The sequence below is a fragment of the Neomonachus schauinslandi genome, chromosome 16 (genome assembly GCF_002201575.2).
Source record: "Neomonachus schauinslandi chromosome 16, ASM220157v2, whole genome shotgun sequence".
In the NCBI taxonomy this organism is placed as follows: Eukaryota; Metazoa; Chordata; class Mammalia; order Carnivora; family Phocidae; genus Neomonachus; species Neomonachus schauinslandi.
This window is the reverse complement of record NC_058418.1, coordinates 28,571,002-28,598,127: the sequence shown is the minus strand read 5'-3', so window position 1 is coordinate 28,598,127 and position 27,126 is coordinate 28,571,002. Positions and strand designations below refer to the sequence as shown.

Here is a 27,126-nt window from a genome sequence, read left to right as displayed (position 1 = left end):
AAGGCCGACTTCAGTATTAGCTCCCTTGTATACAGGAGGAAGTGGGAGCTCAGAGGATGTAAAGGACTTGTGAAGAGCTTCTATCACCCCAGCTGGTGGGTGGGATTTGAACCCATGTTCCCCAGACTGCAAACCCATGCCCTTTTCCACCACAGCAGGCACTGTTCCCATTTTTAGGAATTCTTCACGGGGGATTTATCCGCCCCCCCCTTCCTTGGAAGGTGCTCAGGAGGGTGTTGTCATAAATAAGCAAATTAAATCCTTGTGGGCCAGTTGACATAAACTCTTGTACCCACTGGCCTGTGACACAGGTGAATGATTTGTCACAGGAAATCATGCAAACGAGAAAAAACCCTTCTTCCTCCTCCAGTATCATATGAGCAGGTTGGTGGAAACTTTGCATATCTGATGTTGAGTATTGAATAAATACTTATTGAGGGAGGGATTGAAAGACTGTTGGAACCTGATTGTAAGTGAGTGGTAATGTAAACAATACAGGTGTCCAGAGGATGATTTTTGGTGGAAGTTTTTATTAGAGAGGTGGATCTGGTCAGAGATCTGAAGGACATGAAGGACACGGGATGATCTTAGTAATGTAGAACCATGGCGATGGCCTCAAAAGCATGAGCAATATGAGGAAACAGGAGACGACAGTGGCCCAGTGAGAATAGCCTAATGGCTGTAACAAGTAGACCCCAATGGTGAAATGGGGTGCGCTTAGTAGAAGTGTATTTCTTGTTCACCTGTACAGTTCAAGGGTGATCTGGCTGGCGGTGAACCTAGGGTGATGGAGGCTCTGCCATCTTCCTTCTAAGTGCCAATAGCCAGCCAGGACAGGAAGTGGGAAAGCGACACCTACTTCTCAATCGCTTGGGCCCCAAAGTGACGCCCATCCTTTCTGCTCACGCTGCAGTGGTAAAAGCGTGTGCGAGAGCTGGGGGCAGGGCCACACCGCAGTGCAAGGGGTTTGCCAGTCCCTGCTACCCGATGGAAAGAGGAGCCCGACTTGCAGAAAACGGTCCGCTGTAGCGGCCAATGACAAGCAGATTTGTCTGCCAGGATAGGAGGATTCTTTTGGGAGTTGGAAGAAGAGCCAGGAAAATTATTCCTAAACTTATGGGCGGAAAGGTTATAAGGGGAGTTTGGGATTATCAGTCAGAAACGGCCTGCTCTGCTAAGATAGAACATTCGAGCCTTTCAATATTGGTGCAGATAAATGTTTAAAGAGCACACGTCTGCAGGGAGAGTTAGAAAACACTGGAAAAGCATCTTCAAGTCCTGACGTTGAGTAGAAGGGAGTGGCAGTGATGAGCTGTCTGGGTAATTAGGCACTTAAAGGGATGGGAGTTTGGGAAATATCTACCACCTTTCTTCCAAATGAAGGGGAGGGCTTTGTAGGAATGGTGGGGGTTCAAGAGCTGGAAACAAAGGCTCTGCAGGTTTGGAGGAGAAGGCATGTTCTCCAACCAAGGCACAGTTTGTTAAAGAAGATTCTGCGAGACAGACTGGGATGAAAATACAACACTGGGGACATTTCCTGGGGAGAAATAGAGGGGTCGAGAAGGACAAAGAGAGTATTTAGGGCTGTCAGACATTTATCACCAATTGTCTCTCTTTATTCCTGCCAGTAAGTAATTCTCTTCAGATGAGATTTGGTATAAAAAGTGCTTTATTGCTTTTCATCACCCTGTCGTTTATTTAGACGTTTTTTTTTAAACCTCTCCTGGGAGCTCACCATTACTACTTTTATTTTATGGCCCAATTTATGGATATGCTGAACCTGAGTAAAGATTGTAGCTCTCACCATTCCAAAGAGCCGGTTTCTGAGAGGAAGTGGGTTGATGGGCATGTGGGCGTGAGTGAGTGAGTGAATGAGTGTGTGTGGGGGGGGAGGGAGGGGTGTGTGAATAAGGTTAAATATTTCTTAACATTTCCTTACATTTATTTCTCCCTTGCACTTTATTCTGCACGAGTTGTTTGCAATGCTGCTTCTGAGTTCCTGTTCCCTTGTGCCCCAGTGATAAGTCACTGGTTTAGTCCCCCTTTTCCTTTGCAAGACAGGAGTCCTTTGCAGATGTGAGTATTTAACGAAGCCCAGAGAAGCGCGGTTCTGTCCACCAGTTCTGTGTTCAGTGAAAGTACAAAGTACATATTTGTTTCACTTGTGAGTATAAAGGGGAAAAACCCACCTGTTTTGCCTTCAGAAAAATTCTTTTGATCTGACTGTTCTCAGAACGAAAGCTGGGGTGAACTTTTTTTTTTTTGTCAGTTGGGTTGTCTGATCTACCTTGTGGCTCTCATGAAAACAAAATTGAGAGTTGAAAGACTCCACTCTTGAGGAAAAAAAAAAGAAGAAGAAGAAGATGGTTTTCATCATTCTGCAAATCAGAAGCAAAGATATGGCCTTTTATTTTTCTTGTCATAGCCGGTAACACCTGGTAACGTTTGGAGCCCCGACTCAGTTGGGAAGGGGAAGAGGGACTTAGCTTTGATTGGCCATCTGTGTTGAGTCCCAGGTACGGTATATTGAAAATGCAGCTTCTCCGGAATGTTCTACATAAAAGGCAAACAAAGGAATTTTTTGGAAGTTTTAAAAGTGACTGGCATCAGTGGCTCTGTTAAAACATTTTCAGAATATTGCCAAAAGAATTTGATACCAAAGTTCATTGTAGAGCTCCGTTTTTCAAAATGGATGTAATGTACAAAGCCAGGAACAACTGAGGGAGTACTGTTTCAAGGTCGGCCTTTTGTCCTGTTAAGGGGGCCTATCTGAGCTGTTCAGATGGGAGTCCTTCAAAAGCCCCAACTTTCTATTGCTCCGGGCGACGTGGCATCCAGCCCTGAGCACTGCTTGGCATATGGCTGTGCGTGTCTTCTTTCATGAGAGACAAGAAACATTCAGAAAATTTGTCAGGGGACATTGAAACCATACTTAACCATCATCTGAGTTTTGATATGACACCCCAGCCCAAGCGTTTGTACTTGAGTTTCCACTCTTTAAGGATGAAGATTACACTGTTAGTGACTTCCAGGGTCTGGTGTTCATTGATGCAGGAAACCTTAATTTAGCACCTACCATGTTCCACCCCGTGTGTCCAATACTCAGAACAAAATAGTGAACAGAAAGGGAAGTGGTTCCCTTATGACATTTCCATGGGGAGGGCAAGTATGTCCGGCAAATAATTATCCAAATACATATAAAATTGCAACTGTGAAGTTCAGACAACATTTCACATGGCGCACACTTAACGTTCAGTAACTTTGAGCTCTTGTTATAATAGGTATTAGATAGTAAGTCCTGCCCTGGTGACACTCCTGAATGAAAACCCATGGTCCCTGCTTATTTAACACAAATTTGAGGGGCTGCTGAGTCTTTAGCTATGCAAGAAGATGATGTGTCTCGTAGAGGAGCTCACAGACTAATGAGGGAGACAGACAAACAGTCATACTCAGTGTGAAAGACAGCCCAGGCATCTTGGCAGCAAGACCTGTCACCATCGTATAGTAGGAGAAGAGGGCACTTCCAGGAGAATGGCCTGAACCAAGAAGCAGAGGATCATGGGAGTAGAGGGGGTGAGGTTGACAGTGGGGGAGGGGAAGGAAAGGGAATGAGGCTGTATAGATAAGGTCACGTCCATTTGTGAATGGCCTTTTTGCCCTACTGAGGAAAAGAGCTTGTAATCAGTAAGCTGTGGGCAGCTTTTGAAGGGTTTTAAGCCCCACAAGGACACTCATGGTCAGATTTCCATTTTGGAAGGCTAAACCTACTGAGCACTGATGATGTGAATTATGCCATGCCCATGCGTTGGCATACCGCGTAGCTATTAAAAGTTACATCTTAGAAGGTAGCAGTGAGGAAAATGGTTGGGGAATATCTTTAAGCTTAAAAAGGATTACATACACACTTTGGTCCCAAATTTTATTTGAGAGATTACACCATACACTGTAGAGAGGAAAGACAAAAAACGTTGGGAAAGCGTTATACAAAATACTGAATGGTGTGTCAGGTGGGGTGAGAAATGCCTTTTCTGTTCATCTACTCTTCGGTATTACCCATTTTGTTCTACAATGTAATAAAAATGTTATTTGGAAGATAAATGGAAAGACAGGTAACTCCAGACATGGATTAGAAGGATTCTAATCTGGACTGGGATCTGAGGGCTGGCTGGGACTGGCAGTGCCATGAGAAGAACAATGTGAAAGAAGGTATGTGTAGCTGGCCAGGGGACTAGCTGAATGACCTTTCGTGGAAAAAGAGAGAAAGGGTCAAGGATGATGTTTCAGATGGAAAATGTAACTGATAGTGGCTGGTTCCTTGAAGGGAACTTGTCTGCAGTTGGTCAAGAAAAGCAGAGGATTGGTAAAGGAAAGCTCTGCGTTGGGTTTGTTGACTTTGAGTTGTTGGTAAGACACGCAAATCAGTATAACGACTGATACTTAGACTGGAGAGTTGGTGGTGGTTGACACATCGGACGTGATGAATTATCAAAGCATGTGTTAAGAAGAAACTGAGAAATCTTCAGGGGGATGAGAAAACTAAGAGTAACTGTTTTCAAATGAAAGTACTCTTTTTGCATGGTTGAATGTGTCAGAGGAGGAAAGGTAATCATTTGAGACCAAGACGCTGTGGGGAAGTGTCCATGGGATTTGGTAATGACAGGGGTTTATTAAATAGAGGAAGACTGATGGCAGGAGGGTTAAGGATGAATGAAAGATCAGGTGTGTGGATGGGGGAGAGAGGTGATACTAATTTGAGAGGGACTCAGTGGTCTCAGTGGTTACCCCCTCTCCCCCCCAGGAATGAACAGGGTTGGAACATTTTTGTAAGTTGAGGGAGGAAGCAGTGGGGTGGGAAAAGCTGAAGAACCAAATGAGAGGTGGATTGATGGAGTCACATCTAGATGGAGGTGGGATTTAGAGTAGCAGTGGAAGAACGTGTTTTTTCTGGCAAGGGAAGGAAAAGGATGATTTCAGGTGCTGGTTTTTGGGGTGACAGGTGAAGAATTCAACTGATTGCCTGTTTCTTGGTAAGGAACAAAGTTCTTTACAGGAGGATGGGAGAGAATGCTGGAGGGGGGGGGGGGGAGGGGCAGAGGTTTGATAGAGCTGCTCTAGAAAATGAATAGGAAGAGTTACTAGGGATTGCTGAGTGCTCACAGGGGCTCTGCTGAGATCAGAAACCTAATAACAAAGAGATAGATCGTGCCTTTTGGGACGTACATATTATTGGTGCTCATGTCTCCAAGGCTTATTTTAATCCTTTGTGTGTACATGTATGTGTGTGTGTGTCTATTTATATATTCCGTAATGAAGACTCAGTACACCTTTGTTGAATAAATGAGTCAAATGTTGTAGATTTGCAGACCATTTGGAGGGGGTCTATTTCCTTGCACCCAGATAATTTAATGTTAAGGCTTGAATCCCTTTTCCTTGTTATGTTTTACTCTTATGACCTTTGTTTTCTTTGTCTTCAGTTGGTATTTCCTCTAACACTAAAAAACAACAAAAAAAGTTCATGGAAAATGAAAAGATAAATCCAAAAACTTAATTGTCTCCCTTCTGTGGATAGTTATTCCTGCAAAAGAGTCCTAGGAGACAAGATGGTCCTTGCCCTTAAGAAGCTTCCAGTGTAGTGGGGGATGTAGGTGGTGGGGTGAAGCATAGGAAGAATTCCGTATTATCAGCACATGCTGAGTGCCATAAAAGAGGTGGAAAGGAAGGGCTTTGAAGATTCTAAAGAAGGAGACGGCAACTTTGGTGGCCTGAGCTGAGAAGGGTTTCTGCCGAGGAGGTGTTTGCTCTGCATCTTGATGAATGCAAGGAATTTCGACCGGAGGCCCCCTAGCTGCGGGCAAGGGCCTGTTGGATTGGGGGTGGAAAGAAGAAGCATTTCAGTTGGAGATGGGGCACGAAGTCAGGAGACTGGGGGGTATGGTAGAGGCAGAAAATATATCCCAGGAGGTCACATATAGGGAAAGTATGTTGTCAGTTACCCAAGTTTGGGGACATGGAAGTTTCCTGCTTACTTAATAGAGCTGACAGGACCTCAGATGAACGGGGAAGGAGTCCACGTGGTCAAATTTCATTCTTTATACAATATCAGAATGGGGAAGGTGGATGGAATTCACTCTTCCCCATTAATCATTATTTTTTCTTTCAGAATTTATTCCATATTTTCTTAATCATTATATTTTTGGTTCTAAAAATTGTAGCCTTGTAGGAACGCACTTTGCTTTGCAGTCAGTTTAAAAGAGCCCCAACACCAACGTTTATCAAAACCAAATTGCTTTGTGAGGAATGGTTTCAAGTTTTACGAGAAATTTCCTCAAATGTCCAGTTACTATTTCCTGACTTAACTTCAACTATAGATTCTAGTCTGATTCTCTTGTTTTTAAAACAATGTTGTGAAGACACGCGACAGTGGCCATTTCCAGCTTACAATTGTTGTCCCAGAGACAGGCGTAATGCTTTTAATCCCATTTCTCCTAGTGGATGTCATTTTCTTCTGAACACATCTGGAAGTTCCTCATACTTAAAGTGTGTGGGTAAATAAAGCCGGAAATTAGAGGTATTTCTTGTTCAATACGTGGATGTTTAATTTTGAATTGCCCCTAGATTAGTATTAAGTCTTGAGGTTGGAGTCAACCTGTAATACCTTTTAATATGTGACCTTTCCCAACAGTGAGAGGGTATTGAGAAAGCGGGTTTTACTCCCTTTTATACCACTCCTGATGAAGGGGAGGTCTTTTTCTTTCTCCTTTTTTGTCACCTCTGTCTCAGCTGCTTCAGTGGCCCCTGATAATTCAGGCGATGGGGAGGGATATGAGGTAGAGGCGTGAGCACTGAGTGGCCCTCTGCTTGTCACCACCGGACACCAACAAGTTTCTGGAACATAGAGCCCTTACAGTTCCTAGGTGAGCAAGGCCATTTCACTAATCCCAAAAGGTACATCTCTGCATTGTTGTAAGAAAATCTTTTTTGTCCATTGATTCTAAGGAATTTTCCTTGACAGACATTTTTAGACTCTTCTTTATCTATTGAGGGGTAATTTATATGCTATGGGCATAATGCTTACCATCTTTTCTTCCATAATAAATCAAGAACTCATGATGGGTATCCATATTTTCTTTATATAATTGACCCTTGAACAAGGCAAGTTTGAACTGCCTGGGTCCACTTGTATGTGGATGTTTTGGGTAAATAGTGTACAGAACTGTAAATGTATTTTCTCTTTCTTATGATTTTCCTAATAACATTTTTGTTTCTCTAGCTTGCTATGTATTGGAAGAATACAGTATATAATACCCACAACATACAAAATATGTGTTAATTGACTGTTTATGTTATCAGTAAGCCTTCTGGTCAACAGTAGGCTGTCAGTGGTTAAGTTTTTTGGGAATCAAAGTTATATGTGGATTTTCGACAGTGTGGAGGTTGGTGCCCCTCACCCCTACACTGTTCAGGGGTCGCCTGTATGTGTAATTTGTCCTTAGCCACAGCATGCCCTTTTGCTCCTCCTTCTGTTTTCTCCCACCAAACCTGGAGTAAGTATTTGAGGGTTTTTTTGGATATGGTTCTATGTTCTTGCAAGTCTGTCTGTCTTGCCTTCACAACAACTCGAGGGCCGGGGGTCCTGTCCCTCCCTTGTATTTCTGCTCTGTGCTTTTTGTGAATGGCAAAGGGCCTGGGTGTCACTAAAACAAACAGATACACATCAGCCTCCTCGTACTTTGAGTTTCTCGGTATTTACCATCGCTCATCCCTGTCTTCTTCCTGAAGCCTTCTCCTGACCTCAGGAATACTACCCTCTCTAAGCTGCCATCTATAACCCTTGCACTTTCACAGGCTCCTTTGCTGGATCTACATCCAGGTCATTAAACACTCCAGTTCCTCAAGGTTCTGCCCTTGGCCTCCTCTCTTGCCCCATTCTGTAGGTTCTCTCTCCCAAGGGCACATTCGTGTCCCTGGCTTCATTGAACATCTGCACCCATGTCTCTCACACACACACCATCTCTATTCCATACCTTTCCCTTAAACTACAGACATCTCTTGGAGCCTCAATCCCAACACATTTAAAATGCACCCATGATTCAGCCCCCCTTCCCCCAAGACTGACTCTTTTTTGCCTCCCCTAGTTCCATGAATGACATTGTCTTGTGTCCAGTTATGCAAGCTCCAAACCTAGCTGTCTTCCTTGACAGCCCCTTCTCGCTCTCCCCTCTCAACTCACCAAATCCAGGGTCAAAATCCTGGGACTCCATCCACTTCTTAATTTTCCTCATCTCCTCACCTCCCCCCCACCCCCTACCCTCCATTACCTACTTAGTTCATGCTGTCATCATCTCTCATCTGGTCTGTTGGATTATTTTCCTAGCTGGTCTACCAGCACCCATTCTAATCCATTCTGCACCCTATGCCTTTCTTCATGGCATACTTCACAGGTGACATTTCACCATATCTTTCTTTTCTTTTTCTCCTCTCCTCTCCTCTCCTCTCCTCTCCTCTCCTCTCCTCTCCTCTCCCCTCCCCTCCCCTTCCCTCCCCTCCGCTCCCCTCCCCTCTCCTCTCCTTTGGAGAGAGGGGGTGGGAGGGGCAGAGAGAGAATCTTAAGCAGACTCCATGCCCAGCACGGGGCTCAATCTCACAATTGAAATCGACCTGAGCCAAAATCAAGAGTTGGACACTTTACCAACTAAGCCACCCAGGCACCCCTCACCATATATTTCTCTAATCATGTGATTGCTCTCGTATTTCCCTGCTCAGGGCCATGTTCTCCGTGAAGGCAAGGACTTCTTGGGCTCATGTTGTATTTTCAATACTTTAGCCAACTGCCTGGCAACGTAGATGTTATCAGAATATATTTGTTGTTAGAATGAGTAAATGAATGAACAGTAAAAATTGATTATTGCTGTTTTTATTCCCAGGATTTTTATTTACTTACATGCTTTATGCAGATAGAGATTAGGGAAATCCTTCCTGAGCAGTTCCATTGTAAATATATTTTTTTCTGAGTACAGAACTAGTAGGTACTAATTCTAGAAAGCATACAAAAATAAAAGAAGAAAAATAAAATTATATCACACTGTGTATGGTTTTGAATCATAATGTTTATACCTTGGCCATTTTCCTATGTCATTAAAACCACTTCAGAACTGTTTAAAATAAAATCAATAAATTTGAGACGTACAACCTTTCTAGAATGTTTATATTTGATGCAGTTAAGCTCTCAGAAAGACCTTGCCTTACCTTAATGAAGTTTCTCTACACTCTTGGAGTCCATAAGGTTTGATGAAAGTTAGGCTCCATTTAAAACCTATTACATTGTGTTTAGTGCCAAAGACGCATTTTCTACTTCAGTACTACTGCTACTTTGTAAAACTCCGTGTTATTATCCCAGCCTTTCATCATTCACATTTCTCAAGAGCAGGGTGAGAATGCCTTGGTCAATATTCTTCACAGAGCAACACTCTATATAGTTCCAGATGACCACGTAAAGCATGAACTTCGGGGTCTGCCATTAGAAATGTAATCCTGTCTCTTTGGTAAAGTTACTTTTCTTGTATTAAAAACTGGGCGCCTGGGTGGCTCAGTTGGTTAAGCAACTGCCTTCGGCTCCGGTCATGATCCTGGAGTCCTGGGATCGAGTCCCGCATCGGGCTCCTTGCTCAGCGGGGAGTCTGCTTCTCCCTCTGACCCTCCCCCCTCTCGTGCTCTCTCTATCTCATTCTCTCTCTCAAATAAATAAATAAAATCTTTAAAAAAAAAAAAACTGCCCCGACTAGGAGAGGGAGCAGCTTTAAAATAAACTTTGGCCAACAGTAGATGCATCAATAGGTGAGGGTTTAGCTCATTTTCGAAAGGCGTGTGAAGGGAGTTTGTCATTGTTCGATGCTGGAACGAGATGCGCACTTGGTATTTGCTCTGCTCTGCTCTAATGGTCAATGTCAGGGTCAAGAACTTTGACTTACTATAATGTCTGTCCTGTTCTCTGGAGGGTTTATTTTCCCATTGGGGAAATCTCATCTTTTACGTTGAACTCTCTTCTATATGCACTTCCCCTCCCCCCGCCCTGCCTGGTTGTTCATTAGGATATTCAGCTTCACCTCTTTATCACCTTATGAAAGTTATTAAAACATAAGAGTGAAACAGTTTGGGCAATAAGCATGGCTTTTGAGGGCATGGTCTTTCTGTGAGTGCTTATTTTTGGTATGGAGTGCTTCCTCAGCCCAATGGGGAAGGGAGGAGCTTACGGTCAGTACTGGATGGACACCCCTCATGGAATCTGTTACTTATCCCAGGGGGCCCTATTATACGGGGTTTGTTTTCAATATTAATCTTGATATGAAAGCAGCTGCAGTTCTTTTAAAAAAAAAAAAGATCATATCTCTAACTTATTTTTATGATGGCCGAAGAAATTTATAGATAGGCTTTATAGACGGATCTTATTTTTCCCCTCCGTTATTAACCAGCGCTGTGAAATGTATAGCAATTTTTCTTTTGTGCCATATGTATTCTTCCGCTAGTAGCAATGAGAAACAAAAATCTCTTTCTAGGAATAAAGGGAGTCAGTACAGGTTGGTAATGTGTATACTTGAGTCACCATAAAAAGGTGCTAACATTTTATTTTAAAGCTAAGCAGTTTGTCCTTTTGTAATAAAGTTTCTAAGCAAAAATTTCCTCCCCAAATAAGGTTGCATTTTTTAAACTGTGGTGTGTCAAGAGGGCTGGGCAGTTTTTAAAGATAGTACCCATAAACTGTCTTTAGCTTAAAAGGCAGCCTCACGAATATCTTTTTATGATTGTTTTAAGATTTTTTGCATCTGTTTTACCTTGTTTTTGGTCACTTTTGCATTTACAATTTGATACAATTGTCCTTCATATAGTTGAGTCACTCTTCTGGAATAGAATTGGGATTTTGCTGAAGTGCATAAAATTTGATACATGATTTAAGGAGAGCTGCTTACAAATTGCTGTATAATCACATCTCTTAAATTCATGCAAGGAAATGTTAAGGTAATCTTCAATGTATTAGTATACAATGACTATTTGGGCTTCCAAGAATAAAATGCCTCCTTTACTTAGGAATACTTAAATTCATGGTTATTTTGTATAAAATGCTAGAAGAAGTTTGAGCTATCCACCAGATTAACATTGGCATCTTGACTGAATTCCATTATTTGTCTCCCAGATGAAAGCCAATGGCCCGTCTTTGAAGGGATTTTATTTTATGGTTATGTTTAAGAAGCCATTAGCCTCATACTCGAAGTAATTAAAATATAGGTCTAGGGGAAAAAAAACCAAACCCTCTCTTTCAAAAGTAAACATGTTGCGAAATCTTAAATCGCAGATTTTGGAATAGCTGGTTGCAAGGAACGTAATTTTCCTCCCTCCTGCCCCAAGGCCTTATCAGAAGTGGGATTTTGAGTCTTGTGTGAGCCCTTTCCTAGTCAAAGATGCTAGATTAAAAAACAAACATAACTGGTGAGATACAGGAAACTAATGAAAGCTGTACGATCACCCATCTGGTAAAAAGTTGTCCCTACAGAATTCAGGCAATCATCAAATCACAGAAAGATGTATGTAATCAAGATGTTCTTGCAGTGTGAGCAAAACTCCATGCCACTAGGTTATAAAACTCTAGCCCTGACATGTTTCAGTAGCCAGGAGTTTCTTAAATGCTCATTCTCATCAAGTAGCTGAGCCTTTTTTCTTAAACTTTTGGAAAGGATAGAGGTGAATTCATAGGTGTGAATCCTGTTTGATTTAAATGAGGATATATCTGGTTGGGATCTTCTTATTACTGATGATTTTGGAGTTAAGTAGGCTTGCAGTATTTGGTTTATCAAATATGATTGAGACTGGAAAACAAACACATGAAGTCACAATTCTTCAGGAAGAATTTATAGATTTGTTGCTCTTTTTTAAATGTTAGCCTTAGCATATCATGTTACACTATTTCTATTTCTTGATGTATTTGCAGCAAGGGGAAAAAAAGCAACTGACTATTTATGTATATGGAAAGCTTCCTAGCTGACAACCAACTAGTTGATACATATTTGAAACACATTTAAGTAATCCTTGATTGCAGTCAATAATCTTGTAAGTAGAGCTATCCAAAGTCAGCATAATGCCCACTTGAAGAAAGACCACTGATTGTGTTTGGATAGTGCAGAAGCAATAATCCTGTAATATTTATTTTTGAAATACTTGGAATATCTTTTGTTTATGCTTAATGTGTGGACTGATCTATATCAGGGTTTCTCAGTCTTGCTACTGTTGACATTTTGGACAGGATAATTCTTTATTGTGGGAGCTGTTCTGTGCATGGTAATATCTCTGGCTTTTGCCCACTAGATGCCAGAAGCACCTCCTAGTTGTGACAGTAAAAACTCTCTCCAGACATTATCAAATGTCTCTTGGGGGTAGGGGGGCAAAATTGTCCGTGGTTGAGAATTCGTGGTCTGCCTGCTTCTCTGCTTCTATCTGCATATCTACATCTCTGGCTTTATCTGCATCTCTGTATTAGCATATTTGTTCTAGGCACGTGAACACCCTACACTTTAAGAGCACTACATTTTATACTTTAGAGATCAAAGAACAGAAGACTGATAGTAGGAAGTCATGGATGTTTTGAAGGAATTCATGATAAATGTTAATTACAGTGACCAGCTGAAATGAGAGAGCGTGTGTTACCATTGGTTAGTAGAGTTTAGTTACGGAACTCAAGAAATGCTGTAATCGGTTAAAATGTTTTCATTTAAAAAACTGAGGGACATTTGGCTTCATATGCTGTTCCTTTTTTTACATTTGAAATTTTATATGGTATGCAAGAAGCACCGCCTAGGAGACTTACTAAGGGTATTCGGTATAAATAGGTCACATCGTGAGAGACCTTAAAGTTTGTTTTCAGTGGAAAGTCTCTGAGGCCCTTAGTCATTTGATTGCAGCATGAACCACAGAGTCTGGAAGCATGAGGAAAATAACTCCGATTTTATCTTCTCTGATTTTCCCTTTCTGTTTTGTTTTAAGGCTTGGCCGTACTCTGGCAGACCTTAACAGTGGTTCACCTGAATTTGATGTGGACTGAATCACGTGTAGAAAAAGAAATAGCGTTGGTTACATGTTTTTAACCACACCGAAGCTGCCAATTGGAAGTACCCCCGAGCTTGATCCCGAACACTGCCTGATCACTTGAGTACCTACTCTGTGCCATGCAGTGGTGCTCAGTGGCCAATGAGGCTCTTATCTGCCCTCAAGGGAGACAGATGTGAAAGTAGATCACTTGAGCACAGCCCAGAGTGATGCACAGACCACCTTGGAGGAGAACTTGGTGCAGCCAGGGTTGGGCAAGGTGGTCCCAAGGAAGACTTTTCCGAGGGGCTAGTTCCTGACCATACTTGCAGATGATACCTACTGTGCGTATCAGTGGATCCATTTCCTATAAACGAATTCACACTGAAGTGCCCCTAACAGATGAGAGCTAAGTTCTTATTCCTCCCAGGGATATTAGAATCTATCACGAGACACAGCCCTTTCTAAATGTAGGTAAGGCACTGTCCTGCTAGTGATGGAAATCTGCATGTGATGGTCAAAACTTTGGGAGCCAGAGTCTTTCTGGTTCTAATCCTGACCTCAAAGAAAGTAGCCACCTTTTCCATCCAGACTAATCCCTACTCTTAGCTATCATTTCAGTGCTTTTCAAGAAACCAGAACAGACCAAGCACATCTGTTTTACAAGTCTCTGTCGTTACATAAAAGATGCCCACAGTTTGCCGGAAACAATCTGAAACACACAGAATAGACATTATCCTTACTTTCTGGAAGTTATGCTCTGAATCATGTTATCTTCTGCTTCTTGTTAGCTGCTCTTCCCCTCAGTTTGGTGTTTAGTCTTGCTGCCACCTACAAACATGTGCAAATCTCCTTTTATCCATACAGCATGTTTGAGCTAAACCTCTCCAAAATATACTCTGTACCTGCTGGCTCCTGTTTCAACCCTCCCTCTGCCCTCCCTGCCAAGAAGGCTTGTATTCCCATTTCTTGGTCAGCCAGGCCCACTTTTACGACTTAGGCCTTTGCCCAAGTGGTTTTCTCTACCACGATACTCTTGTCTCACCGGCAAGCTCCTACACATCCTTCAAGGCCCCACTCAGATGGCTCCTCTTCCTTGCAATCTGCTGACTTTTCACGGGGAATGCTTTGCGTATATCCAAACACAGTAGCACCTGCCACATGGAGTCTGAGTCTTACATACTTTTTACCCAATATCCACCATTATCTCTTTTATATTATAGGCACTTAATATATACTACATAAAATATTTCCATCACCCATTTATTTTTCCCAGATGAACAAAGTCCTACCTTTCCAGGCTCCTCCTCTCAGCTTTCTGACATATACCAAGTGCCTCTCCCATATAAGACCATTTGCTGGGGGGCCTTGTGTTGTCTCACTCCTTCTACAGCCCAGTCCCCCCAAAGCTCTATTCTTCTGTCCTCAGAAGTAAAGAACCAGAAATTCAGAGCGGTGACATGAAGCAACTTACCTGATGATCTCCAGCTTGTAAGCGATAGAACTGGGATTTGAACTTGGATCTCTCTGGCCTATTCATTCACTCACACGTTCAACAAATATTTACTGGGCATCTACATACCGTGGGCCACCCATTGTCCTCGGGCCAGAGGAGACCACATGGAGCCAGTTGTGAAGCAGAAACCTACACAGAGTGAGGAGAGAGGGGAGAGTGGTTGGGTCAGGAGGACGGCAGGTACAAAGGCCCATAGAAGAGAGTGAGGAGTAGTCAGGGCAGTGTGCAGGGCATTGTGCTTGGGGCTTAGTGAAGAGGGAGTTTGGAGAAGCAACTAGCTGCCAGATCATACAGGAACTTGGATTTTACTCTAAATATCACTGGGAAGCCATTGGAGTTCTTTGAGTAGTAAAACTCTCCTGTTCTGCTAATAGAAGCCACGACAGCGTGTAAAACAGACATGCGTGGTCTGTTTTGGTGTCTTCAGGGCTCACTGAAATGTCACCTTGCCATTAGTACAATGGAAAAGGTGGCTTTTTAGGTCTATTCAATCCTCAAAACCCTGAAGCACACAGAGGCCCAGTATCTCGTGCACAGTTCCATGGCTAGCAAGCAGATCAGCTGGGATTCGAACTTGTCCTTAAGACAAGTTCAGTAACTTGCCTACCATCCCACAGCTAGTTTGGCAGGATTGCAGTTCAAAGCCAGTTAGTGTGACTTTTGAGATGAAGTGTTCTCCATATTCGAGTCTTCCCACTCTTGCCTCTGCCCAGTCTAGACACCTACAACCTCATGCCAGTCTTGAAGTCTTCTTAACTGGTCTTGCTTCCAGTTTTTCCCAGCATTACCCTTGTCCATCTCAGACTATCCATGTGCTCAGGGGTGCGTTTTCCATCTCTCTCTACTTCTTCCTTCCAACAAAATCCTTCACAGCCCTTTGGATTTAGTGCATTTCCAAGTGTTTAGATTGGCCTTGGGGGCTCTCCAGGGCCTGGCTGCCTGCCATCTCCCCCAGCCTACCTCCCCCTCTCTCAGTAATGGGCACCTCCCTGCGGCCGCATTGGTCTCTCCATTGTTCACGTAGGTCTGCAGCTTCGCACACTCTGTTCCCTCTGCCTGGGGACGCCCCCTCCTCCTCCCTCCTTCCTTGGTTCAAGACTTGTTCCTGAGTGGCCATTTCCTTTTGGTTCTTCTAAATGTGCATATCATTTGTCAGTGTGGCTCCCTGACTTGGCACTTAAGTTGAGAAATGTTGTTGCCTCATCTCCCTAACTGGGTTGTCATCCCTTAAAAGCAACAAGAGTTATCTTCTACTTCTTGCTGTCTTCGGAAAGGTAGATATATTCCCCAGACGTATCCTTTGAGTTGGCATCTAGTAGGTATTGGGTTCAGTGTTGGTAAGGCCTTTTGGCAGGGGAGGCGAAAAAACCAGAATTACACCAAAGATGTGGCCACTTAGCCGCATACATGTTACAGTTGATTTCTTTTTGTTGGGGTGTGTTTAAGGCAAATCAGGGCTTGCTTTTCCCATTCTCTGAATATTGGTGATGCTTGCTTGCTGGGCCAGTCCCAAAGATTGCTCCATTTTTGTTAAAAAGAAAACTTGACTTGGGAAGCTTAGTATCCTCTCCTCTGCTTCTATTTGTTTTTCTGATATTAAACAAGTGCAGTTGGGTTTGAGAGGGTGTTGTGGGTTTTTTTTTTTTCCCTTGCCACCTCTAACTAGTCCAGATGGTTATGCAATTTACAGACTCAAATGTGTCCAGATCATGCAAATCCAAAGGCCTCCGTGTTTGGGTAGAGTCCATATGTTTAGGCATTGTTGTTCCTTGTGTGGGTCCACAGAACTTGTTGAGAAATCTAATACTGGAACTTGCAATCCCTACTTGGTCCAACTTAGGATGTTCCTGTCCTTTCTTCTGCTTATGAGGGTTGAGAGAGCGGCTGATGGTCAACTCATGGGCGGTTCCATTTTCCTGTAAGTGAGGACGGTAAGAAGAGTTTGGAAATAATTGAGCCGAGCTTTTATTGCTCTAAACAAAACAGCTTGTGCTACATCAGCATTTCCATGAGATCATCATCAGATGTATGGAAAGGTTTATTAAAAAAAAAAAAGAAATTTTCATATTCACCTAAAATGAACGAGGCTAGTCGTTTTCAAATATCAGTGTGTCCTAGAATTCCTGAGAAGCTGGTTAAACATACAGATTTGTACGGTCCCGCCACCTAGAGATTCTGATACAGTAAACTTTGTGGAATCGAGTAATCCGCATTTTTAACAGGCATCTGGTTAATCTGGTTAATCGGTGGTCCCTGGCGCCACACTTTGAGAAACTCTGACCTAGCTGATAAAGCGAACATTTTTTAAAAACAATATTTTAAATTAGAAAAAAAAATCAACTGTCATATTTATTACTAAATATTTAATACTCAGATTCTTGCCCCCTTGATGTTAGATTATTGGCTTTCTCTTCTCTGGATTCTCTACCTGCAGGCCAAAATCAGTGTGGTTCGCTGCAGTATATTTTCAACCACCAAGGCACACCCCCCTTCACACTCCAACCCCACCCACCCAGGCCTCTCTTTTCTATAAAAGGGTTGGTGCATTTTCTAGGATAAAGCATTTTTTTTTTCAAGCTAAGTATCTCCAATGTTTAAAATATTAATTTTATTAGAATATAGAACTCTTCCTTATTTCCCCTTTTTTCCATAGGTGTGGTTTGTCCAGGGACCTGTGGGGACAGATGCTTGGTTTCTCCTTTTGGCTTGAATTTCAGGTGCTTAAACCGGCCCTGGAGCGCAGTTCTGCATACCAGCCTTTCCCATCTAGAAATTAATTTATTTGTTCATTCATTCAATATAGATTTGTTGAACACCTACTATTTATCAAGCTCTCCTTGGCACTGGGACATCAGCATAAACAGTGCAACACATGCTTATCCTCATTACATTTACATTCTAGTTGGGGGAGAAAGACAATATGTTACGTGGAGAAGTGTCGTGGGAAAAATCAGGATGGGGAAGAGGGATAGAAAGTGGTGGAGGAGGAGGAGGGCTGCAAAGACATTTTATAGCATAGTCAGGAGGTGACATTTGAGAAAAGACTCTAAGGGGAAGTGAGTGAGCCATGAGGTTCCCATGAGTGTCCCATGAGGACATTGATGGGGATGATGGTTCAGGGAGAGGAACCACCTTGCACAAAGGCCCTGAGGTCAGAATGTGTCTGGGGTCCTGGAGGAACAACAGGGAAGCCAACAGGGTTAGGGTAGGATAAGCAAGGGGGAGAGCATTGGCCAAGGGTCAGAGAAGAAACGGGGGGCCATTGTGAAGTCCTGGCTTCTTCCCTGAGGGAATAGGAAGCCATTGGAAAGTTCTGTGCAGAGGAGAGATAGGATCTGACTTAGGTTTTCAAGGGATCTCTTTGGCTCTGTGTGTTGGAGCCAGCAGGACCGGCTAGGAGGTGACCGCGGTGACCCAGGAGGGGATGGGTGGCTTGGGCCAGGGTGACAAAGTGGTCAGCTGTGGGGGCATAAGGGAAGATGAGCCAACAGAATCTTTGATGATTTGATGGGGGCAGGGAGAAAGAGTGGATGATTTGTGGCCTGAGTCACCGGAATGAGTCATCTCCCCATCAAAGGAGATGGGGAAGGCCCCGGGTGGAGCAGGTTTGGGGAGAAGATAAGGAATTCATCTTCGTGCATATGATCGAGCTGCCTATTGACATCCAAATGCAAATGCTGTAGGCAGTTGGATAGATGAGTCTGGCACTCGGGAGATAATTATCTAGGAGTTTTTAGCATATGGAAAGGAAGGCAAATAATATTTTTGAGAGTTTATTTTCTTAAAAAAAATCGTGCTTTATATTTGAACCTGTTAATATATGTATGCATATGTATATGCACACATATGTGTGTACATCATCCTCTCTCTGTATATAACTGTATATACATAATTACCAGAAGTGTGTGTTTGCGCACTCGTCTGTATATCTTCTCCTGCTAATTATACGTCCTGGTCCATTGTTTGCAGGTTTTGGTTTCCAGGCTACTGTTGCACCCATAACCTTTGGTATAGGCTGTCTTTACTCCAGATCCACCCCTGATAATCACCAGTATTTATTGTCATCTGCCATACTGCGCTTGTGTTCACTCTTTGGGGCTCTCTATCTTGAAACAGATGACTGCTGGTGGAAATGGTTAAAACTTGATTATCTCGGGTAAGTCCTTTTCCAGGGGGGTAGTTAGCCGAGCCTTTGAGAGTGTGTGAACTTTGTGAGCGAGAGGCACTCTGCCTTCTCATCACGCGACCGTGCTTGGCACGCTGGGGCCATGATGGCACAGTTCATTTGTGTAAGCAACTTGACAGATGTCCTTACTGAGGCATCAAATTGGATGGTGTCTGCTAACAAATCTAATGGGAAAAAAAGAAAAGAGAATTCGAAGGATTATCTTTTTTTTCAGGATTAAATTTGTGCCATTTAGCTGTTTGATACCCTGTAGTTAATGCCGCTTTATTAGAAGCCCATACAATTCTTCACATGGGTGTCAAAATAATTTCAGTGAAAATGATGTTGTGTGGACTCATCAGGCTGAAGTATTCGTCTTGTGATTACAGATGGGTTTTTGTCTGGGCTGCTCTACTTTCTTCCAAGCCTTTTGCGGGACAAGCTAGAATTAACAATCTCCATTAATTTACTTTGGCACTTCACACGGTGAAACAGGCCATGAACACGATGGTCTCTAATAAATTTTTCTAGAAATCCTGCAATGCTCTTTTTTAATTGATGTCCTTCATAAATTGTATTTGCCGAAGCTGTAATTATTCATCAAGCAGCAAAAGCAAATCTACCTCCAAGTACAATGAAGATGTTCTTTTGTGAAATTATTAAGATACAGAAGTTCGACATGCAGAGTAATTTAGTTCTGCTTTATAATTATATCTTTGGGGATTATATCTTTGGGGATCACATCTATTAGAGCCTATCAAAGTGGAAAGGACCGATCATCCCCAGTGTACTTCATAAATGCCCCTGCCTCGCAGTGACCATTCCCCCAATATATAATAAGCTCTTGGAAACCGTTGGAATTGGCCTATTTCTTTCATAATGTTTTTATATGCTCTTTGCAATAGTAACTCCCTGTTTGAAATTTGAAATATTTTTTGACGCCTGAAGTCACATTATAAAACCTTATATTGGTTGAGTTAGGGATCTTCCAAGGAATATGCATGGAGAGCTACCATCTAGGAAGTTTGGAAATAAGCCAATTAAGATGACCCAGAATGTGTAATTTTTAGAAATTCTTATTCAGGTGATTTTGCAAAATGGGTAAACTTTACCGTGGTACAAAATGGGGATATTAGCTTTAGTAAGGATTCAGGGAAAATAAAGAGTATTGTCAATAAAGGCTTTGGAACAACGTTTCCCAGAGTGTTCCCACAGACTGCTGTGGGGGAAACCAAAAGCAGGGTCCCATGGCAAATTTGGGGGGAGGGAGGAGATTTACTATCTTCCACTTAAAGAAAAATATAAGCTCCATCCAGATAGGAACTCTGTCATCTTTCTCACCAATTTGTGGCCAGTGCCTTACACACAGGAGGAGCATAAGTAAATGAATGAGCTGCAGGACTTCTCAGGACATTTAACTTGGTGTAGCAGGCACTGTGGCTCATCAAAGAGGGGCAGTGGTCTGCAGCCTTTCTCAAACTTCTGAGCCTTGGAACTCTTTCCTTGAGCAGCATTCTCCTAGACTGAGGTACCTGGAGACCCCTCCTGGGAAATTCTAGCCCTGAGTAAGACCGATAAAAATGGAGTTTTAACCTTGAATTGATCACTGAGTGAAATGTTCAAGGTTTTGTAGCTATTGGAACGCAAGTGATACATATTGTGAGGCAAGTGGGATCCCATACTCCCATGTTTACATCTATGATTTTGGGCATTGACGCCTAGAAGCCTCAGTCTGTTTATCTATAAAATAGGGATAATGATTTTTTTTTTCTAACTTGTTCTGGGGAAAATAAATTACATTTGGTCACACTTGGAACAGTTAAATGAAGTAATGTATGTAGAGGGCTTGTCAGGGTAATTATTAGTATTACTGTCATTATCGTTCTCAATATCATCATAAAAAAGTAAGTGATAAAATTGCTCCAGTCAGGACGTGTGATTATGAGACACTGAAGTTAAAGAAACGTGATCGGTCTTTCTAACCGCCCCCCGCCACCCCCGACAACAAACAATGAAGTGCTTATAATATGCCGGTCATTGTTGTTGGTTTTGGGGGAGACAGTGGTGAACGCAGTGAAGGCCTTTCCCTCATGGACCTAGGGGTTTTTTGTAATATCTTGTGTTTACTGATGTCAATGTCTCTTAGAACATAAAGTAAATTTAATCGTACACAATTCAGTTAAAGTTAATTGTTCTGAGGTCATTATATTAGAGATCTGCCCCAAAGGATCACTTTTTCTCTCAGAATCAGATCTGTTCGTACACAAAACGAGTAAAGGAGGATTCCTAGGTCACATTTTAAAATAAAACAAATTAAATTAAGCTAGTGTTACCAGATAAGGTAAATCAAATGGAAAGTGGCATCCCTTTCATCCTGATCAGTTTAACCACACTGTGGGGTGGCCACATTTAGCAAGTAAAAATACACAATAGCCCGTTATAGTGGAATCGCAGATAAACAGAGAATACTTTTTTAACTATTCTAAGTATATCCCAAATAGTGCGTGGGATATACTTATACTTTAAGTTCTTTATTTGAAAGCCAAATTTAACTGGATACCCTATATCTTACCCAGCTACCCTACCAGGCCAACCCAGGGGCCCAGCCACCTATTCAAGAGAAAGATAGTTCCCCACGTAAGTCAGTATTTGCGGCCATCTTTGTAGGGGAGCTATTTTTACCCCAACCTGAACAGAAACCTTTGCTTCTATTTGAAATGATTTATAACTGTTCCCGCCTGATCGCCGAGTGTTTCCAAATTAAAAGCCATTAATTAAGGCCTTATATAGATACAAAAGATATGCAAGGAGTGCTTTGTAATTCCAGCTCGGTACTTCAGGTGAGAGCTTTTCAAATTACGTGGACCGCTGGAGCCACCTGCTTGACTAAACGCAGCGCGGCGGGCGCGTGGCTCATCAGCGCACCGCGGTGCCCCGTGTTGTTACTGATTTTTCTCATTTCTCCAGGGCAAATACTAATTAATGGATACAATTCACAGCTGATTAGCTGTAGTTTCTTCAGTAATTACATTCGCATACTAACTGTTCAGAAGAGGATTTCTAACCCAGTTCTTATTTCACTCTAAGCTTAATTTGTTTTTTGAATTGTTTAGGCCCTTAGTTTAATAGCCATTTTATTTTTCTTTGTTGTTTTAGGTGCTATTAGATAATAAGTGAGTTTAATCTTAAAAAAAAAATACTCTCTGATAATGAGCTGCTTTCCTTAAATGGATTTCTAATTCCCCAACAAAAACCTGCATTTAAATAACGTTAAAGCTGGGATGCAGATTGCCGGGATGGGTGACTGGAATGCACGTCGTGACCCAGGTTCTCAGAAATACCCAAAAAGGACGTTCGGAAGGGGGGCCTGAGATTTTGTCCAAGGATCATTAATTCACAGAAACCTACGCTTTTTCTTGCATATAATTAACAGTGTAGAAAAATGGGGAAAATATGTCTGTGTCTGGGGGGGGGGCGGGGGCGGGGGGGTGCAGCAGTGCATGGGCGTGGGCATCTGCTCGCATACGTACCTTTCTTAATTTTAAAATTATGTTTAAACCACTTTATTGAGATCTGATGGACATACAACAAACTGTGCCTATTTCACATAGACACCTTGGTGAGTCTGGAGATAAGATTACGTGGGTGAAACCATCCCCCCATGTTTTTGATATCACGTGCCTTCAGAGAAACTAGATAAAGGTCTTTGTTGAGTGCTAACAAATACATCTTTCAGAAATCCTCATAAAGATGTTTATCCAAATGAATCTGAGGGCTCATTGTGTGAGTATGTATTTAGGGGTCGTTTTCCAGGGTGGGATTTTGCTTCTGTAGACCAGAGCAGCCCTCTGGAGCCATTGGAGCCTTTCCTGTAAATCCTGCTTGGTTTTTGGATCCCTGACATGATAAGGTGTAGCATGTCAATCCCTCTTCTGTGCACGAATCTTACAGGTTGAGAGTCAGGGGCTGAGAGCCCCCTGGAAATAAGTGTTGGGTTTGCTGAGAGGAGGATTATGTGGGTCTTCCATGTCTGTGTGTCTGTATTTATTGTCTATATTTATCTGTCTATCTGTACACCTCTCTCTCTCTCTCCCCTTGGGAAAGTTATGCCTTTTACTTTAAATAATTAACTAGCTCTATTTATATTAGAGAATGGATATATACATTTCACCCTTTGGAGACCAAACCTGTGTGTTATTTGATGCACTGAAGGAAGGAAATAATACACATTATAAAAAAGAAGGGCATTCTTTCACCATTTAAAGATGATGAAAATAATATAGCTCCAAGTAATTATGCTCACAGAGCCTTTCCATATTGCCAGACTGATAACGAAATGTTTAAAGCAACAAAACGTGCCTACTTACACCATCTGAACCTGAAAATACATTTCTGGCAAAATCCAAGTTTTACATTTTGATAACAGGTCTCTCACAGTAAAGAGCTTATGTCTGAAATGCTGATACAGTCTTATTTGTGACGGTATGAATAGGCTATTGTGTTAGGGAATTAAATAAAAATTGCTGTGTTCATAGGATCCCGCTTATTTTTTAAACCTCTTTGCACATAATGTTACATTGAGAGATTAAATATCACTGTTTTCAACAGCTCTGATGGACATAGATACCGTTTTCAACTCTGTTTGGAGATTTAAAAAAATACTCTTTAGTCTCATTACTTATTTATATTCACGCCACACCCCATTCACAAGAAAATAGAACTTGAGTCCCAAGAATTGAATTCCATTCCCTTTATTTCACATTGTAACCTCCTCACACTTGTGACGTCTGTTCCTGAAAAGTACGCTACGAAATCCCAACCTGCTCTAAAAATGTGTCAAGGTGATTTTCTTGGGAACTTTGCCTTCCACCCTCTGACAAATGCCAGTTCAGCAAACCACACCCACTCGTGACCAGTTGGCCAAACGTTTGTAGATCGTCTCCCCTTGCCACCAGTCTTGATGAGAAACAACAACATGTTCTAGAATTTTCAAGTTAGCTTAACTCTGTGCTCTGTTTTCTGAGAAACGACAGCATGTAGCCCAGAGCCTCTGTCACGGTTCCCATTCGGTCTGAGGAAAACCACTCTTTTATCTCGTGACACCAGCATTCTTGCCAAATCCCACTGGAGTATTAAGTAAACCCCCAGGATTCTTTATTTTTCTGCATATTAACGTAAAACAATCTGTTTTCTTTCAGTTTGGGAGTAACAATAATTACATGAACATGGCTGAGGCAAACAATGCTTTCTTTGCAGCCAGTGAGGTAGGTGGTGTCGGTCTTCATATGTCTGTTCATGTTTTGTGTGTCATTTAGATCATTTAGAAGGCTTGAAGGGAAAAGCAAAGTATCGAATTTATCTCTCTTATGTGGTGCAAGGTAACGACTCTGGAGGAGAAACGAGAAAAACCTTTTGGAAAAGAAAATGACCTGACAAGTCTGTCACTTGTCCAGAGGCTGTTTCTCACGTTAGTAATTCACACACATCTCTTGATGAAAAGAAATAACGCATGCAAATGAAAGTAAATACGGAAGAAAGTACATGAAATCTATCTACCCGAATTGGTATCTGGGCAGATCATGTGGTGATTTTGAAAACTAAGGATGGAAGTGACTTTTCGTTAGAAAATATTTCAACTTCACCTAGCTCTGGGGATAATTTCATTAAGATGCCATGGTTGGGGAAATGATGTGGCAGAAAAGTATTATAGTTTCTTGGGTCTTCAGGGGGAGTGAGGTGAAGTGAGTGTTTTGTTCTCTTGTTAGATTCCCCACAGCCTGTTACGGTGCCTGGCGCATAGTAGGTGTTCAATGAATATAGATAGAATGAATGAATGAAAGGATATGCTCCAAGACTTGGCCATCGTGGGGGGAAAGCTGGATGGCCGACTCTAGAGGCAGCACCATGGGGGCTCTGGGTCTGTCTAGAACATACTGGAACAAATGGAGCAAACGTCTTCTTGTTGCTGTCTTTACTGCATTCCCTACTTACTGACCTACGGCCGTTGTCTGGGCTCACTGGCCTGCCCTCCAGAAAAACCTCGATCTTGATGAGATCAAGAAAACAGGTTCCAAAAAAAAAAAAAAAGGGCAAATGGTGAGATTTCAGATTTTAAAACAAGAACACACAGGTGCAAGTGGCCCAAATGGGACATTTCCTCCTGGGGTTCCCGTAATAAAAAGTCCTCATTTTCCAAATACATTCAGATATAGGAAACTGAACTAGCTTGACCCCAGAGGATGAAAATCGTAATGGCTTTGTAAATGATCTTGGTACAGGGAAGCAAGTGGGTACGAAAGAAATTAACTTGGAGAAATTGTTAGAAAAAATGGGGAATTAGGAATTAAGGGTATTCGTAGATTAATCATTTTTTACGGTGACCATCCTCTCTCTCACCGAGAATTCGGCCCAGATAAGGGATATTGTCCGGGACTGGCGGCTGTGTTGTTTGTGATAATGAACACAGACCCCATCTGTAAGGACAACATGATGTTTCATTCTGTAGGATTTTTTCCCTACGTTTGAATCAAACATTGATGAAAGCTCTACCCCCAGCAGCTGTTCAGAGACAATTTAATTCCAGCTGTGATAATTCACCGTGTCAGACATTGGCTGTTATATGTTGATACAACAGTTCTCCGGATTTGCATTTTTATCAAAAGGAACAAATGTTTTGAACATTTCAGTACAGATGGTATTTAACCATGTTCATACTATTTTAACATGTTCAAGGTAAACACTTGAAGAGTCAGTGTCTGTAAAAAGGAATCGTGATAGACTCGCGATAATGAACCTGGTAGTGGTCGTGTGGCAGAGTTGCAAAAGTCAGTGTCCTTTTTTTGTTGGTGGTGTGGCCAAAAGTGGTTATTGCATCATCTCAGACATATCCAGGATTTGCACTTGCTCTTTTCTCTAAGGAGTGCTTAACTGTATAGTTCATATATTACCTCTCTTTGAAAGTGGTTTAAGATTTTAACATTTTCTTGGTTATTTATTATCATGTCGTTTTATTATATTGTTTTACTAGGTTATGCTATAGTAATGGACTGGATTCTTCCTTAAAATTAATTTGTTTTTTTTTTAAAAATCACACCACAGGGACGTATTATACATAAGACATCTCTCTGTTCTTTAACAAAAATAAAAACGAAAGCCTCCTTAATTTTGACCGCCTAGTGGAAGACATGCTTTATGTTAGAGTTTAAGCGCTAATCTGATGCAATGATTTTGCCGTACATCTTTTCTTGAACAAAAAATAATGCCCAAGTAAATGTTAATGCACCGCATTATAGCATGTGCCTAATTTCCCAATCATTGCATTAAAAGTAAATTTATTTGGTTTTTTTAACATTTTAATGAGTGCAAACTAATTCAGGAAGACTTTAGGTTTGAATGCTGTAAAGTTGAAATTGTGCCTGAAACCAATTCCCTTCACATAGATATTGCCCTGTAGATAACACCACGGGGACTCGGATACTCTGAGTTTGAAATTCACACATTTGCTTTATGTTTTCTGTCTGTGTCATGATTACCCTGACCATTTTTAAAGTACTTTAAATATTTATTGAAATAATATTTCAAGTGTTAATTACAGTGGTAATGAAAACAGCCAAATGCCACATATCAAGAATGAGTGTTTATCCGTATTGTTAATGTGATATGTTAGATTTCATTAAGCAGTAATGGGGTAGCAAATGAGTCACAAATTACAGTTGCATCTGTTACTAGACCACATTAGTGCCAAAGTAATGGCAAATGCAGCTATAGGGTTATGTTCATTAGCCAACCCCGTTTGTGGCCAATCCATCCCTTTGTGTTTGAGAACTCGGGGTACCGCGGTCAGACAATGACATCTTTTGGGGGTCAGGATTAGAATAAATATGTCAAAGAATCTCATACTTCATTCTAGCTTTCAAATATGTTTTTATGCTCTCATGTTTTGCATATATTGAATCTGCCAGGAGCCTCAAGATGTCCCACCATAGCCTCCCATAGCTTGTGACCTCTTTATTTCTGGGAAGATACAATTACCAGTTGATAGGTTCTATATGCAAGGAATGGTTTGGTTTTGTTGGTTTTTTTTGTTTTTCCTTGAGTTCATTTCTGTTTTCTCACAAGTGGTTATTTAGTTTGAAGGATGATGGTTTGTAGTTCTTAATTAGTTCTCTTTTTTTCTTTTTTTAAAGATTTTATTTATTTATTTGACAGAGAGAGACACAGCGAGAGAGGGAACACAAGCAGGGGGAGTGGGAGAGGGAGAAGCAGGCTTTCCGCTGAGCAGGGAGCCCGATGCGGGGCTCAATCCCAGGACCCTGGGATCATGACCTGAGACGAAGGCAGACACTTAACGACTGAGCCACCCAGGCGCCCCCTT

General features: G+C 41.9%; 1 protein-coding gene across 1 annotated transcript in view; it reads left to right on the top strand.

Moving 5' to 3' along the window:
* The window catches only part of TOX3 (TOX high mobility group box family member 3), a 103,291-nt gene that overhangs the window by 49,954 nt on the left and 26,211 nt on the right, over positions 1–27,126 (top strand). The window contains exon 2 of the mRNA XM_021704713.1: positions 23,951–24,016. Coding sequence (XP_021560388.1) covers positions 23,951–24,016 — 66 coding nt within the window. The remainder of the gene's footprint in view (positions 1–23,950; positions 24,017–27,126) is intronic.